Source organism: Bombina bombina, chromosome 7, assembly GCF_027579735.1.
Source record: "Bombina bombina isolate aBomBom1 chromosome 7, aBomBom1.pri, whole genome shotgun sequence".
In the NCBI taxonomy this organism is placed as follows: Eukaryota; Metazoa; Chordata; class Amphibia; order Anura; family Bombinatoridae; genus Bombina; species Bombina bombina.
The window spans coordinates 384,047,813-384,065,906 of NC_069505.1; the positions used below are offsets into that span (position 1 = coordinate 384,047,813).

The window sequence follows — 18,094 nt, forward strand, 5'->3', positions numbered from 1 at the left end:
TTTTTGGTATAGACTGTCCCTTTAATTGTGATGTTTTTCTTCCTTTAATCTACTAACAAGCACGCATCGAGAACGTGCTTCCAGCACTAAGAATGTGTATTGTTGGAGGCAATTCATGAGAGACTGAATCTGATATAAATTGTGTCATAATGAATGTGCTATGTAAAGTGTATCCCTACAGAGCCAGCAGCATAATAAAGGGTCACAATGGTATATCACACCAGGCTGAAATGTGCCAGCCAGAAAAAAAACTGTATCGAAAGAAGTTATATGCATAAATATGGTACCATGAATATTACTTCCATTACCATATGCTGAAATGTAAGATTTTCTTTTCTTCATTTATTTTTATTTGCCTATTTATGCCTGTATTTGTAAGGGGCACAATATTATAGCACTATGTATGTTTGCCATTTTATTCTCCATTTGTTACTTTCATAGTTCTTTGTTCTAATATTTATTACCGAAGATTTGCTGCACCTACTTTCAAAATACATTTCTGGAAACAGACAAAAAGTATATCTGGTTGATTTTAATTCTGCACTCTGCATCCTCATATATCTTTAAAAACAATTATTTAATATAATATAGTATAACCTAATATAGAAACTCATTAGCCAGTGTTGTACTCTAATAGCAATTCAGAATAAAAAATAAAAACTGTAAGTATTTGTTAATATCCCTTCTAAATATTTATTATACAAATATGTTTATATACTAAACAGTTTTCAGAGAAATATTGAGAATGTTGTCCATTATTTGTGTGTGTGTGTGTATATATATATATATATGTGTGTGTGTGTATATATATATATATATATATATATATATATATATGTATATACGTATATATATATAACATATGTATATATATACATACATATCATACATATATATTTAGATATAAAACAAAATCTGATTGTGTTTTTAAGAGAAACATTGGTGAATTTGTCAATTAATCGTTAATAAATGTCTTTTCTCTAATATATTTATTTTAAATATATATATTTTTATATATTGCTATAAAACATAAGTAACTTTTTAATTTATTTGTTAACATCTTTGTTGTAATATATTAACATTAAATATGTTTGCTTTTTTCTATATTGCAATAAATATCTTGTTTTTCCGATAAACATAGGGACATTTTTAAATTTAGTTTATTCCTTTAACATATTTATATTAGATATCTATCTATCATCTATCTGTCTATCTATCTATCTATCTATCTATCTATCTATCTATCTATCTATCTATCTATCTATCTATATATATATATATATATATATATATATATATATATATATATATATATATATATATATATATATATATATATATATATATAAAGTAAACAGAATGCTGTATTAATCTTGTTAAACATTCCATGCACTATTTATACAATTGAGCTGTGCTTTTCCATAGAACAGTACATTCCTGTTCCATTGTAACTTCCAGAATTTAATGAGAACTGAGTCTCCTCCTTGCCCCTTGTCTTCCCCTCCCTTATGCACCTTATTGGTTCATTTAGGAAGTCCAGCCCATGTTTCCTGGAAAGTTCTTGGAAATGTATCAGCTGCATTTCTCTTTTACACAGACACACACACACCCAGAACAGCTATACATAGACACAGCTCAGCTGAACAGAGCAGGGGATACACCGAGGATATACACTTCCAGACTCCTTAAGAGTTAGACAGAGACACCCAAGATCTACTTTCTAACCTGTCACTTAATAGACTTTACCAACTTAACGAGTGTCACAGACCTATAGAGTCAAAGTAAGACAGCTGGAAAACCTGTTTACAATTCCTGGTTGGAAAATATAATAATTATTTGGATATTGGGGGAAAAAAACGTCCCTGAAGGAATAATTTAGAAGAGACTGATGCCTTTTCGTTCTTCTTGGACAGATATGATACTTTGTGTGCGAGGGTAAGTGAGACTTGTGAGATGTGTAGTTTTCCTGTATGTGTTATATATATATATATATATACGAGTAATCTCTCTCTGTCTGTCTCTCTCTCTATATGTATAATATGATTGTATATATATATATATATATATATATGCGCGCCATATTTGTGTATTAAAAGACATGTAATATGGTCTACTGAAGTGCATATGTTCTAAACTGATTATATGTGTATACCTTTTACTCATGTGATATATTGTGTCTGTAAGACTGAAATGTACACAAAAATAATAGATAATATAGGTTGAGATCTGTAATTTAAGTTACTGGACATTGTCATTCCTCAAAGTGGTTTTGTCAAAATCTTACTCATTATGCATTCACCAGTACACCAGTATAGCTGATGAGACCGTCTGCTGTAGATCTCATTGGATTATTATTGTCCGGCTACACATGGCATAACATATGCTTGTCTTGTCATAGCCCTATGGTATATGTTAAAAGTGTATGCGTGTTTATGTATTTATATTACACACATAATAAGTATAAAATAGCTAGAGGCTTTGTAGAAATTAGGCTGTTTTTCCAGAACAGTTCTTTTCTTTCTTAGCTAGTATATATAATAATATATATACATTTCCACCACTCCACTGTTCTCAGCCTAGTAAGACATTTTTGGGGACAAGGAACAATGCTTTTTCCTATCTATAGAGTGCACTAGTAACTTTTTCTCTTTCAAATTCGTAACTTTTTAGTACTGAGCTGACTGTTAAATTATAGTGATATTTTGTTCACCATATAAGTGTGGTTTGACTAATTCTATCTATCATCTATCTATCTATTTCTCTATTTCTCTCTCTATCTATCTATCTATCTATCTATCTATCTATCTATCTATCTATCTATCTATATATATATATATATATATATATATATATATATATATATATATATATATATATATATATATATATATATATATTCAAAGAGACTGGTGCACTCTCACTAACAGGTATCCTGGTGTGCCAGGGTGCTGAATGCAGGTTAAGGTATAGGTGATAGAAGACAGCACTCACTGGTCTTAAAGTATAGCAACAATAGCTTTTATTTAAACAAAAGCTATTGTTGCTATACTTTAAGACCAGTGAGTGCTGTCTTCTATCAAAATATATATATATATATATATATATATATATATAATCTGACTGTGTGTACGTGCACGCATATGATCTAATTAAGCATATGCATAAGTGTGGTGTGATTTTGCAGAGATTGCTAAAAGTATGGTCCATAGTTATGGAAAACTAGCATAGATGGTAGCACTTGTATTAAAATCTGGAATTTATTTGTCTTTATGAGAGATCACATTATTGCATGTTTAATTATGAAGGACATTTGGAACTTTAATGGATCAGTATAAGGAGAGGATATGTAAATAGGATGACATTTATGGATTTTTGTGTTTTTCTTTACAGTCCACAAAGCCTACTGGCAGATCAGAGGTCCCGAAGACGTTCCTCTTGTGTGGGTGTCCCTGGATTTTCATCTGACCAAGTGATGCATCCTCTAAACCCCCCAGTCTGTTTGAGACAGACTTCTTCCAACAACCAGGACACCTTAAGGATAGCAGACAATCCCTTATCCCTTCCAACGCCACAAGCTATGAATCGTGACCCTGAAGAAGACCTGCTATGTATTGCTAAGACCTTCTGCTACCTGCAGGAATCTGGTGAGAACCTCACATGTAGTCTCTAGATAGGATGGAGGATAGATACATTGGAGGGCCATTTATAATACCAACCTTTGCCAAATCACAATAGCAGAAAATTTGTTTAATTTTAGGAACAGGTTTATCCACTTGTAATGAATGGTTTAGACTGAGCCCATTGTTAAGTACTTTGAAAATGTAAACTAAGGTAGAAACATTGGCCAAAAATGTAGGAGGTTTAAGAGTATGGCAAACACTAGAAAAGATCAAGAGGCAAGCAAATAATCCATTATCTTACCTGTGCTTACATGTAGGCCTTTTCATTTGCTACTAAAAAATAAATAAGTAGGTTAGGTTGACCATAATCCTCCTACAAAAAGAAGATACATATTACAGGGCTTTCAAGATTTCACTGTGTAAACCAGGTCCCACAATTAATTCATTTACCCATTTAAAGAAGAGACAGTAATGGGGCATATTGCTAATAGCTTTGCAAACAATTTTATTTTAGTGTTGGAAAGATTTCAAGTCAACATCTTGCTTCTGCCAAATGATTATGCAGTTGGGACATTCCCTCATTCCATACGGTGTCATATAGTTTTAGGTTCCACCAATAAGCAAACAGCTCTTAACACTGCCTATAGCTGGCTAGATGCTAACACATGATTTTCGAGTCTCATCTTGTCTCTTCATTTTTAGTCGGGTGCTTTCAAAGTATCAAGTTGTTTGTAAATACAAATATACATTCAGAGGCTATTTTTTATCCCACACATAAAGATAGGGTGAACCACGACATGCACTCAAAATGATTGTATTTCTATATTCTAGACATTCATTTAGAAAGAGATAGTTCAAAATATGTATTTATAGAATTTTTGGATGTGGGTTCTGCATTTCATTTTACTTATAAATGTATTATAAATGATATAGTTCACACTGAGAACACAAAAACTAAAATAATTAAAAAAAACATTCTGCACATAGGATAACATGGCTAAATTTAGTAACATCTAGCTATATTCATACAGAAATAAATGTGAAGCATTTGTATCTAAGTCATTACAATTGGTCATATACCCATTAGAATTTTTATTTTGCTGGTTTTAAGCTATATATCTGAAAAAGACAACACCATATTAATTGTGTTCAACAGGTTGCACCCAGCCATTTTAAAATTTTATTGTCTGCACTTGAATTGTCTTTTGCAGTCACATTGAACAAGCTTGAAATAACAGCATGCGTTTTCATCTGAAAATATCATACAAACTACTGAACAGACTAACATCAGATTTTCATAGTTTTTCAAGAGATCCACAGTCTGCTTAAAGGGACATGAAACCCATTTTTTTTCTTTTGTGATTTAGAAAGAGCATGTCATTTTAAACAACTTTCTAATGTACTTCTATTATCTAATTTGCTTCATTCTCTTGATATCACTTGCTGAAAAGCATATCTAGATATGCTCAGTAGCTGCTGATTGGTTGCTGCACATAAAGGCCTTGTGTGATTGGCTCACACATGTGCATTGCTATTTCTTCAACAAAGGATATCTAAAGAATTGAGAAAATTAGATAATAGAAGTAAATTTGAAAGTTGTTTAAAATTGCATGCCCTATCTGAATCATGAAAGTTTAATTTTGACTAGACTGTCCCTTTAAATTCCAAATTTGTCAATGCAACCTGGAGACATACTGTAAGCTTTTGAAAAATATGATCTTGCACCTTTTTTTCAATAACTAGTGTAATATATTCAGTTATATAGAGGACTTGTTAGGGGTCTATTCATTAAGAGGTGAATTGAAACATTTCAATTTCTGGTATTAACTATGCATTATGAAGGGCCAAACTCAACTTTCTATCTCCTGCAGGAAGAGCTTAATTAGCCCTGCACCGTGCATAGTTAATGCTGTCTGCAGGTAAATTGTAGCATTATCTATGCATTGTGCAGGGCTAAGTTCTTCTAGCTGTAGATACTCACTGGGTTTGGCCCTTCATAATGTGTAGTAAATAAAAGATTAAAATCACCTGTAATTCATCATTTTGTAAATAGAACCCTTAGTGTTGAAAGAACCTGTTATGTATGGATATATTTCAGGGTCAGTTATTGGTGGTTATATATAAATATAATCCTATAACATTTTTCATATAAATCTTTGTATAGTTCCATATATTCACGTCACGTGAATTCTCCAACATTAGTTAAAGGGCAGTAAAGCTGCAATGCTCTTATTGGTTGAAGCAGCTTCTAACTGAACACTATTCCTTACTATAACTATGTGCTTAGCTCCCGCTAAGGCTTTAAACACAAAGTTAAAGTGAGGCATATGTGCATATCTGCCAGTCAACAGCAGCATTCAGCTCAGTATCATTGGTGGATTGCCGATTTGACATAACTACATGATTAATATGTTTGAGGAAATGTTATAAGGAGAGGTTATTTGTATATGAGATAAAAGAGAGACTGTAAAAGCAACCTCTAGATGTTATATGATGTAACAGGAGGCATTATAGGGAACGGTTATAAAAACAATGAAGCAGAAGGGAATAGATACAGTAAGAGACACAATGACAGTCTAGGTTTGCCTTCTTACTAAATATATTTCTCTCTACAGGATGGTACTGGGGTTCCATTACAGCCACAGAGGCAAAGCAGCAATTACAGAAGAGACCAGAAGGTGTCTTCCTGGTGAGGGACAGCACACATCCAAGCTACCTCTTCACCTTATCAGTTCGCACTAATAGAGGTCCCACAAACATTCGCATTGAGTATTCTAACAGTCAGTTCCAATTGGACACCAACAGCCTTTCCAAGCCTCTTATCTTATCCTTCCCAGATGTGGTCAGCTTGGTGCAATATTATGTGTCTACTTGTAACTCCGAGGGTGGTGAGGAGTCAACCTGCCAAGATCCCATTGGGCCACCTTCACCGAAAGAGCCTGCCGCCGTGCACTTAAAACTACTGAAACCCCTTCCCAAAGCAGGAAGGACCTCCAGCTTACAGCACCTATGCCGACTAGAAATAAATAAGAACTTAACACCTGGCAAAGATGTGGCAGACCTCCCACTCCCCAACAGAATGATAGAATTTTTGCAGAGGTACCCATTCACGCTCTGAGTGTCCCTTGGCAGGATATTTCCATCTTGACTGTGTCTGCCATGCAGATGTACTAACTTAGTCACCATACCAGGGTGGCACTTGTGATCCCCAAGACTTTGTATCTACAATATTTATTTAATTATTTTTATATCCAGATTTCTTGAGAGGTTTCACCAGCTGTGATCTCCAGATTCTATGAAGAGGAATTATTCAACGTATTACATATCACATAATGTACCGCTAGTTCTTATTGTTACTGTGTAAACATCTAAAGGAATTTAGAGACAATTAATAGTATATTATATAAGTTTTTTAATAGACACCAGGAAGCCAGAAAGGAGATCGGTGCTGCTAATTACACAACACAATTACCTGTATTTGCAAAGAGCAGATTATAGTTGCAGATAGGTTACATTTCTATGTGATGAGTCTGCTCGTCAGCCTGCAGCAATTCTAGTAACTGTTATACAGAGAATCAGACTCATGAGTCGCTCCATGTGAAATAAATAGGACATTTGATATTACATTGTTGTTACGTGTTTTATTTACCAGAATGTTTTCTTTTTCTGTTTAACAATTTCCTTAATATTTAATTAGTGAAACTGAACAAGTCTGGAAACCACTTTTAAAAGTTGGGGGTGGGGGGGGGGGGAGAATGATAGAAAATCCTAATTTCTTATTTGTCCACTAATATTTTTTTACTAGTCTGGGACTACTGGACAAATAGAAATTTCCAGGACTTAATTTAAGTAAAAATGTGCGGCTGACTATAAATTAACAAAAAATAAATAATAAAAGTCTGTCTGTACAAATTACTTTTAGTTTTATAACAAGAATAACAAGAATAAATGTATTCTATTAATGTAATATGACAGCAAAAAAATATATATATCTTTACTACACAAAATTAACATAAATTCATGGAACATTTATGTTCCTAACTATAGTCTATTATTATTATCATTAATTGTGTTAAAGTAAACAATTAACAATATCATACACTATTGACAGTTTTGAAGATTTTGTTTTTATTACCTATACTGCGATTCCAAGCTGCATTCTGTTATATTTTCCTCAACTCATATTCTAACTTCCATGGCCCAGCCTCAACCCAATTACACCATACAAAACTCCTCATTTTAACTCATCCTACCATCAACTCATCTATCCTTCCTTGGTACCCCTAGATATTCATCCTAACTCACTGCAACCCTACAATAAGTGTCCTTTGTCACTACAACCCCCACAAACACGTGTCCTCTGTCACTACAATCCTACAACACGTGTCCTCTGTCACTACAATCCTACAACACGTGTCCTTTGTCACTACAACCCCACAACACGTGTCCTCTGTCACTACAATCCTACAACACGTGTCCTTTGTCACTGCAACCCCACAACATGTGTCCTCTGTCACTACAACCCCGCAACACATGTCCTTTGTCACTACAACCCCACAACAAGTGTCCTCTGTCACTACAACCCCACAACACATGTCCTCTGTCACTACAACCCCACAACACATTTCCTCTGTCACTACAACCCCACAACAAATGTCCTCTGTCACTACAACCCCACAACAAATGTCCTCTGTCACTACAACCCCACAAGTGTCCTCTGTCACTTCAACCCCACATCACATGTCCTTTGTCACTACAACCCCACAAGTGTCCTCTGTCACTACAACCCCACAACACATATCTTTTGTCTCTACAACCCCACAACATGTGTCCTCTGTCACTACAACCCCACAACACATGTCCTTCGTCACTGCAACCCCACAACACGTGTCCTCTGTCACTACAACCCCACAACACACGTGTTCTTTGTACTACAACCCCACAACATGTGTCCTCTGTCACTACAAACCCCACAACACGTGTCCTCTGTCACTACAACACCACAACACGTATCCTTTGTCACTACAACCCCACAACACGTGTCCTCTGTCACTACAACCCCACAACACGTGTCCTTTGTCACTACAACCCCACAACATGTGTCCTCTGTCACTACAACCCCACAACACGTATCCTTTGTCACTACAACCCCACAAACATGTGTCCCTCTGTCACTACAACCCCACAACACATGTCCTCTGTCACTACAACCCCACAACAGGTGTTTTCTGCCACTACAACCCCCACAACAAGTGTCCTCTGTCACTACAACCCCACAACACATATCTTTTGTCTCTACAATCCCACAACACGTGTCCTCTGTCGCTACAACCCCACAAGTGTCCTCTGTCACTACAACCCCACAACACGTGTCCTCTGTCACTACAACCCCACAACACATGTCCTTTGTCACTACAACCCCACAACACGTGTCCTCTGTCACTACAACCCCACAACACATATCTTTTGTCTCTACAACCCCACAACACGTGTTCTCTGTCACTACAACGCCACAACACTTATCCATTGTCACTACAACCATACAACACGTATCCTTTGTCACTACAAACCCACAACACATGTCCTTTGTCACTGCAACCCTACAACACGTGTCCTCTGTCACTACAACCCCACAGCACATATCATTTGTCACTACAACCCCACAACACATGTCCTCTTTCACTACAACCCCACAACACATATCCTTTGTCACTACAACCCCACAACAAGTGTCCTTTGTCACTACAACTCTACAACACATATCCTTGGTCACTACAACCCCACAACACATGTCCTTTGTAACTACAACCCAACACCTATCTTTTGTCTCTACAACCCCACAACACGTATCCTTTGTCACTACAACCCCACAACAAATGTCCTTTGTCACTACAACCCCACAACACGTATCCTTTGTCACTACAACCCCACAACAAGTGTCTTTTGTCACTACAACCCCACAACACATATATTTTGGCTCTACAACCCCACAACAAGTGTCCTCTGTCACTACAACCCCACAAGTGTCCTTTGTCACTACAACGCCACAACACATATATTTTGTCTCTACAACCCCCCAACACGTATCCTTTGTCACTACAACCCCACAACAAGTGTCCTCTGTCACTACAACCCCACAAGTGTCCTTTGTCACTACAACCCCACAAGTGTCCTTTGTCACTACAACCCCACAACAAGTGTCCTTTGTCACTACAATCCCACAACACGTATTATTCGTCACTACAACCCCACAACACATGTCTTTTTGTCACTACAAACCCACCCAATGTATCTTTTGTCACTACAACCCACACATGTGTCACTTTGTCCAGCTACCACCCCACAACACTTGTCCTTTGTCACTACAACCCCACAACACATATCTTTTGTCTCTACAACCCCACAACAATGTCCTCTGTCACTACAACCCCACAACAAATGTCCTCTGTCACTACACACCCCACAAGTGTCCCCCCCCCCTGTCCACCTTCCAACCCCACATCACATGTCCTTTGTCACTACCAACCCCACAAGTGTCCTTTGTCATAAAACCCCACAACACATATCTTTTGTCTCTACAACCCCACAACATGTGTCCTCTGTCACTACAACCCCACAACACAATGTCCTTCGTCACTGCAACCCCACAACACGTGTCCTCTGTCACTACAACCCCACAACACGTGTCCCTCTGTCACTACAACACCACAACACGTATCTTTGTCACTACAACCCCACAACACGTGTCCTCCTGTCACTACAACCCCACAACACGTGTCCCTTTGTCACTACAACCCCACAACATGTGTCCTCTGTCACTACAACCCCACAACACGTATCCTTTGTCACTACAACCCCACAACATGTGTCCTCTGTCACTACAACCCCACAACACATGTCCTCTGTCACTACAACCCCACAACAGGTGTCTTCTGCCACTACAACCCCACAACAAGTGTCCTCTGTCACTACAACCCCACAACACATATCTTTTGTCTCTACAATCCCACAACACGTGTCCTCTGTCGCTACAACCCCACAAGTGTCCTCTGTCACTACAACCCCACAACACGTGTCCTCTGTCACTACAACCCCACAACACATGTCCTTTGTCACTACAACCCCACAACAAGTGTCCTCTGTCACTACAACCCCACAACACATATCTTTTGTCTCTACAACCCCACAACACGTGTTCTCTGTCACTACAACGCCACAACACTTATCCATTGTCACTACAACCATACAACACGTATCCTTTGTCACTACAAACCCACAACACATGTCCTTTGTCACTGCAACCCTACAACACGTGTCCTCTGTCACTACAACCCCACAACACATGTCCTTTGTCACTACAACCCCACAACAAGCGTCCTCTGTCACTACAACCCCACAGCACGTATCCTTTGTCACTACAACCCCACAAGTGTCCTTTGTCACTACAACCCCACAGCACATATCATTTGTCACTACAACCCCACAACACATGTCCTCTTTCACTACAACCCCACAACACATATCCTTTGTCACTACAACCCCACAACAAGTGTCCTTTGTCACTACAACTCTACAACACATATCCTTGGTCACTACAACCCCACAACACTTGTCCTTTGTAACTACAACCCAACACCTATCTTTTGTCTCTACAACCCCACAACACTATCCTTTGTCACTACAACCCCACACACAAATGTCCTTTGGTCACTAACAACCCCACAACACGTAATCCTTTGTCACTACAAACCCCACAACAAGTGTCTTTTGTCACTACAACCCCACAACACATATATTTTGAGGCTCTACAACCCCACAACAAGTGTCCTCTGTCACTACAACCCCACAAGTGTCCTTTGTCACTACAACGCCACAACACATATATTTTGTCTCTACAACCCCCCAACACGTATCCTTTGTCACTACAACCCCACAACAAGTGTCCTCTGTCACTACAACCCCACAAGTGTCCTTTGTCACTACAACCCCACAACAAGTGTCCTTTGTCACTACAACCCCACAACAAGTGTCCTTTGTCACTACAATCCCACAACACGTAATTATTTGTCACTACAACCCCCACAACACATGTCTTTTGTCACTACAACCCCACACCATGTATCTTTTGTCACTACAACCCCACAACCGTGTCACTTTGTACTTACCACCCCACAACACTTGTCCTTTGTCACTACAACCCCACAACACATATCTTTTGTCTCTACAACCCCACAACAATTATCCTTTGTCACTACAACCCCACAACAAGTGTCCTCTGTCACTACAACCCCACAACAAATGTCCTTTGTCACTACAACCCCACAACACATGTCCTTTGTCACTACAACCCCACAACACATATCTTATGTCTCTACAACCCCACAACACGTATCCTTTGTCACTACAACCCCCAACACGTATCTTTTGTCTCTACACACCCCACAACACGTATCTTTTGTCACTACAACCCCAACAACATGGGTCCCTTTGTCACTACAACACCACACAAACAGGTCTTTTGTCACTACAAACCCACAACAAGTGTCCTTTGTCACAACAACCCCACAACACATGTCCTTTGTCCACTACAGAACCCACAACACATATCTTATGTCTCTACAACCCCACAACACGTATCTTTTGTCACTACAACCCCACAACATGTGTCACTTTGTCACTACTCACCCCACAACCACTTGTCCTTTGTCACTACAACCCCACAACACATATTCTTTTGTCTCCACAACCCCCACAACACGTATCCTTTGTTACTACAACCCCCAAAACACCGTTTTGTCACTACAAACCCACAACAAGTGTCCTTTGTCACTACAAACCCCACCACAACACTGTCCTTTGTCACTACAACCCCACAACACATATCTTATGTCTCTACAAACCCACAACACATATCTTTTGTCACTACAACCCCACAACATGTGTCACTTTGTCACTACAACCCCACAACAAGTGTCCTCTGTCACTTCAACCCCACAACAAGTGTCCTTTGTCACTACAACCCCACAGCACATGTCCTTTGTCACTACAACCCCACAACACATATCTTTTGTCTCTACAATCCCACAACACGTATCCTTTGTCACTACAACCCCACAACAAGTGTCCTCTGTCACTACAACCCCACAACAAGTGTCCTTTGTCACTACAACCCCACAACACATGTCCTTTGTCACTAAAGTCTGGCACTCTCTTGCAAGGGTAGGGTTCTGGATATTATATGGTTATGCAGCTTATAGAGGGACTGCAAGACTAGACCTCTATTATTTTGTGGGTACACAGTATTATAGAGGAACTGCAGGGTTAGGGTTCTGCTGTTAGGAAGATGTCAGTTTACAAAGGGACTGCATGGCTAGGGTTTGTTATTTTGCGGCGTACACATCTTATAGAGGTATTGCAGGGCTAGGGTTCTGTTATTATGAGGGTACTCAACTTATAGAGGGGCTGATCTGTATTATGTAGGTGTGCAGCTTATAGAGCAACTGCAGGGATATAGTTCTGTTATTAAGTGGATACACAGCTTAAAGAGGGAGCTGCGGGGCAAGGGTTCTGCTATCGATGTGGGTACACAGCTGTATAGAGGTACTGCATGGGCTAGGGTTCTGTTATGTGGGTAAATCATCTTATAGAGGGGGCTGCAGGCTAGAGTTCGTAACATTATGTGAGTAGCAGTTTATAGAGGTGCTGCAGGAGCTAGGGTGCTGCTATTATTTGGATATACATCTTACAGAGGGGCTGTTTATATGTGGGTACACAGAATATAGAGGGACTGCAAGGCTAGGTTTTGTTATTTGCGGGTATCACCACTTATAGAGGGATTGGCAGCGTCTGGGGTTCAGTTATTATTTGGGTACATACTCATATCTTATAGAGAGGCCTGTGGGGCTAGGTTTCTGGTATTATGTTTGTGGGCAGCTTTTAGAGGGGATTCAGGGGCTATAGTTCTATTATTAAGTGGGTACACAGCTTTAGAGGGGCTGCATGGGCTAGGGCTCTGTTATGTGGGTACACAACAAATAGAGGGATGCAGGGCTAGTGTTCTGTTATTGTGTGGGTACAAAGCTTATAAAGGGGATGAAGGGCTTGGGATCTGTTATTATTAGTAGGTACACAACAAATAGAGGGATTGCAGGGCTAGGGTTCTGTTATTATGTGGGTACATCGTCTATAGATGGATGCAGGGCTAGGGGTTCTGGTATTCTGGTAATATGTGGGTGCACAGTTTACAAAGGGCTACAGGATTAGGTTTCTGTTATTTTGTGGGTAACGCAGCTTATAAAGGGCTGCAGAGCCAGACGGTCTGATCAGAGAATCTGATGAGGGTGTGAGGCTGTCCACAGCCTGCATATAACAGTGAATTATAGTTGCTACATCAGCTAAATCAAATATTTAACTTTTTTGCTGTTAGAACAGAGTTGCCTTAGAGGCAGATTGGCTGCAGTTTTGTTAATATTTTTTTTAGTCTAAGAGTTAACTCATTCTTAAAGTTCCCAGGTATGCTAATTACACAAACATTCCCCACTGATCCTCTTTCTACAACCTCAAATACAACCATAGCCCCCTACAACCCCCAAAATATATTATTACCCATGTGCATATTTAGCTCATAACTGCACATACCCCATATAGATAGATAGATAGATAGATAGATAGATAGATATAAAATTAAATTACTACCACAACACATATAAAGTCTGGCACTCTCTTGCAAGCACACAGCTAGATTAAAAGCAAATTAGAAGAGTTAGTTACAGCATTTGGCCAAATGATGATAGACCCAGGACCATGTTAAGGTCTGTTCCTCCCTGGGCCCATAACCTACAGCCACACAATGCAGCCTTCAACCAAGCACACTGAGATACAAACAAGGGTGACACAGGCCCTTTGCAATTTCCTTAGACTAGGGTGACCATATTGCCACTTTAAATAGGGACACATATGAAAAATACATATGTCAGGGCTGTTTTAAGAAATGTTTTGTATAAGAACCCTGACATATGTATTTTTCATATGTGTCCCTATTTAAAGCGGCAATGTGGTCACCCTACCTTAGACACATACAAAACACAGACATGGACTGCACTCTCAAACCGGACTGGGCACACATCCCATGACCCAGCAAAACTCACAGCCCTAAGTGCTCACCAGCACTCACAGACAGTTTTACAGCTTTCAGGGACTCAGGCAGTTAACCCCAGAAAAGCCCGGGTGCAAAGCCCATTGGGAGAATTACAAAACAAAATTATTAACACAGCACATAGAGAGAGAGAGAGAGAGAGAGAGAGAGAGAGAGAGAGAGAGAGAGAGAGAGAGAGAAATAAATATAGCTGAAAAAGGGCTTCCATTAGAGCCTATTAAGAAATTAGTATTTTCCCCAGTAAATTATAGTGAAATTATTCCACCTTCTCTCTCTATATACAGCTTATGAAAATGGAACATAGCATAACCTGACTTCTCTTATGAATGCAGAAGTCCCAGTAAAAAAAAAAAAAAAACTGTACCCCATTTGTTCCTGGGTAATAATAATCTCTACTATATTTGCATACAGTCTCCAGGGTTAAACATTTATATCTTTCTTTTACATACTCAGACATCACTAAGCTCACCCCCCCCCCCTTCTTCTCTCCACCCAATTATGTTCTGCGTTAAGCTTAGAATTTCCCAGGAAATTCTCTACAGACTCTTTCTGAGAAAGTGAGAGAAGGAAGAATCGGGTGGGGGAGTTAAACTGCAGTACGGCAACCAGTGCATATGTGAACACCTATGCATTATACATGCAGTATATATGTTGTTTTTGCAATGAACTTACATCTGTATATATAGAGAAAATTAGTACACACATTTAGTTCCACAGCAGGAACTCAAATATCTGGCTGTTGTTGGCTGTCAACTCTACCCTGTAACTAAAAAACTGTAGGCTAAATAAACTGTCAAGACAGCATTATGCTTACCCCAGGCACATGAGTGTCCTCACAGTTTTTTCCGGGGAAGGAACAAAAAAAAAAAAAAAAGATTAAAACAAAAGTGATAAAATAATTATAAGTAGAAGTGCAATATACGGTATATTCATAGCTTTAAAGGTATAGTAAACTAATATTTCCACTTATCTGTTTTGTTTATATATATATATATTTTATACAGGGTTTATACTGTATATACATTTGTATATTTTATAGTATATATATATATACAGTATAAATATATATATATTATATACAAATGTATATACAGTATAAACCGTATATATATATATATATAATATATATAAATATATATATACCGTTTATACTGTATATACATTTGCATATAATATATATATATATATATACCGTTTATACTGTATATATATTTGCATACAATATATTTATATATACCAGTTTATACTGTATATACATTGCATATAATATATATAGATATATATATATACAGTATGTATATATATATTATATACAAAAGTATATACAGTATAAACCGTATAAATAAATATATATATATATATATATAATATATATACCGTTTATACTGTATATACATTTGCATAAAATATATATATATACCGTTTATACTGTATATACATTTGCATATAATATATAAATATATATAAATATATATATACCGTTTATACTGTAATATACATTTGCATATAATATATATATATACCGTTTATACTGTATATACATTGCATATAATATATATTATATTATATACAATTATACTGTATATACATTTGCATATAATATATATATAGATATATACAGTATGTATATAATATATATATTATATGCAAATGTATATACAGTATAAACGTATATTATATATTATATACAAATGTATATACAGTATAAACTGTATAAATATATATATATATATAAAAAATATAAAATGTATATACAGTATAAACTGTATAAATATATATATATTAAAATATAAAAATGTATATACAGTATAAACTGTATAAATATATATATATTAAAAAATATACAAATGTATTCAAGTATAAACTTTGCAAATATATACTGTATATATAAAGCTTCCCATTGAAAACCTCTGTAATGGGATCAGACAAAGATTATCACAAGCCATCAAACGGAGCTGTTTGAATGTTTGCACCAGGAGTGCATAAAGTCACCAACATTAATGTGAGAGACTGGAAGAGAGCATCCAAGACGCATGAAAGCTGTGATTAAAAATCAGGGTTTTTTTCCACAAAAATTGATTTCTGAACTCTTGCTAAGATAAAACATTAGTATTGTGTTGTTTAAGAATGATTATGAATTGTGTTTTTCTTTGCATTATTTGAGGTCTGAAAACACTACATCTTTTTTGTTATTTTGACCAGTTGTCATTTCCCTGCAGAAAAATGCTCTAAATTACATATTTTAATTGGAATTTGGGAGAAATATTCAGTTCATAGAATAAAAGCAAAAATGTAAATTTTACTCAAACACATACCTATAAATAGTAAACCCAGAGAAACTGACAATTTGCAGTGGTGTCTTAATTGTATATATATATATATTGCAGTCAGGATTCTAGCCTTAAAGTGATCATATGTGTGTGTGTATATATATATATATATATATGTATATATATATTTAAACAACAGATAAGGGCATGTAATTTAAACAACTTTCCAATTTACTTTTATCATCAAATTTGCTTTGTTCTCTTTGTTGAAAGCCAAACCTAGGTAGGCTCATATGCTTATTTCTAAGACCTTGAAGGCCGCCTCTTATCTCAGTGTATTTTGACAGTTTTTCACAGCTAGGCATCACTAGTTCATGTGTGTCATATAGATAATATTGTGCTCACTACCATTGAGTTATTTATGAGTCAGCACTGTTTGGCTAACATGCAAGTATGTCAAAAGAACTGACATAAGGGGAAGTCTGCAGAGGCTTAGATTAAGGTAATCACAGAGGTAAAAAGTATATTAATATAACGTGTTGGTTATGTAAAACTGGGGAATGGGTAATAAAGGTATTATCTATCTTTTAAAACAATAACAATTGGGGAGTAGACTGTCCTTTTAAAGCAAGAATCTAGAAAGGTATGTAATGGACAGTTTTACAACAAATGGGATATCTAGAGGGTCATGTGACCCAGAAGATATCTAGAGAGTCATGTGACCCATCATATGAAGAAAAGAGACTGTTCTTTATTATGTGAGGTCTCAGCTATACAGAGGGGGTTCAGTCTCCTTTATCAATCCATTTTTCCTCACTGAACTTAGTGTCTATTAGATTAAATATCTACCATTGTTTCAGAAACCATTTGTTATCTAGAGACTTACCTTATTTCATAGTGGAGGTGCTTATCTTTTGCATTTAGGGTCTTATTGATGGACAGATTTAATTTTTACTGAGAAAAACATATGGGGTTTCATTTATCATATGCCGGGTGGACATGATTCGATGTAGTGAATCATGTCCGTCCGACATCGCTAAATGCTGACA

The 18,094-nt window shown here is 37.1% G+C and overlaps 1 protein-coding gene across 1 annotated transcript; it reads left to right on the forward strand.

Annotated features, from left to right (window-relative positions):
• The first annotated feature begins 1,584 nt into the window (after positions 1–1,584).
• Positions 1,585–7,244, forward strand: CISH (cytokine inducible SH2 containing protein). Its single transcript, XM_053689020.1, has 3 exons — positions 1,585–1,935; positions 3,391–3,644; positions 6,236–7,244. The coding sequence occupies exons 1-3, from the start codon at positions 1,889–1,891 to the stop codon at positions 6,736–6,738; spliced, it is 804 nt and encodes a 267-aa protein (XP_053544995.1). The 5' UTR covers positions 1,585–1,888; the 3' UTR covers positions 6,739–7,244.
• The last annotated feature ends 10,850 nt before the right edge of the window (positions 7,245–18,094 follow it).

Excerpts from the sequence above, each read along its gene's own strand:
- CISH (XM_053689020.1), top strand. The coding sequence starts at position 1,889 with ATGCCTTTTCGTTCTTCTTGGACAGATATGATACTTTGTGTGCGAGG. Across the intron at positions 1,936-3,390 it reads ATGATACTTTGTGTGCGAGG|TCCACAAAGCCTACTGGCAG; the intron begins GTAAGTGAGACT and ends TTTTCTTTACAG. Across the intron at positions 3,645-6,235 it reads CTGCTACCTGCAGGAATCTG|GATGGTACTGGGGTTCCATT; the intron begins GTGAGAACCTCA and ends TTCTCTCTACAG.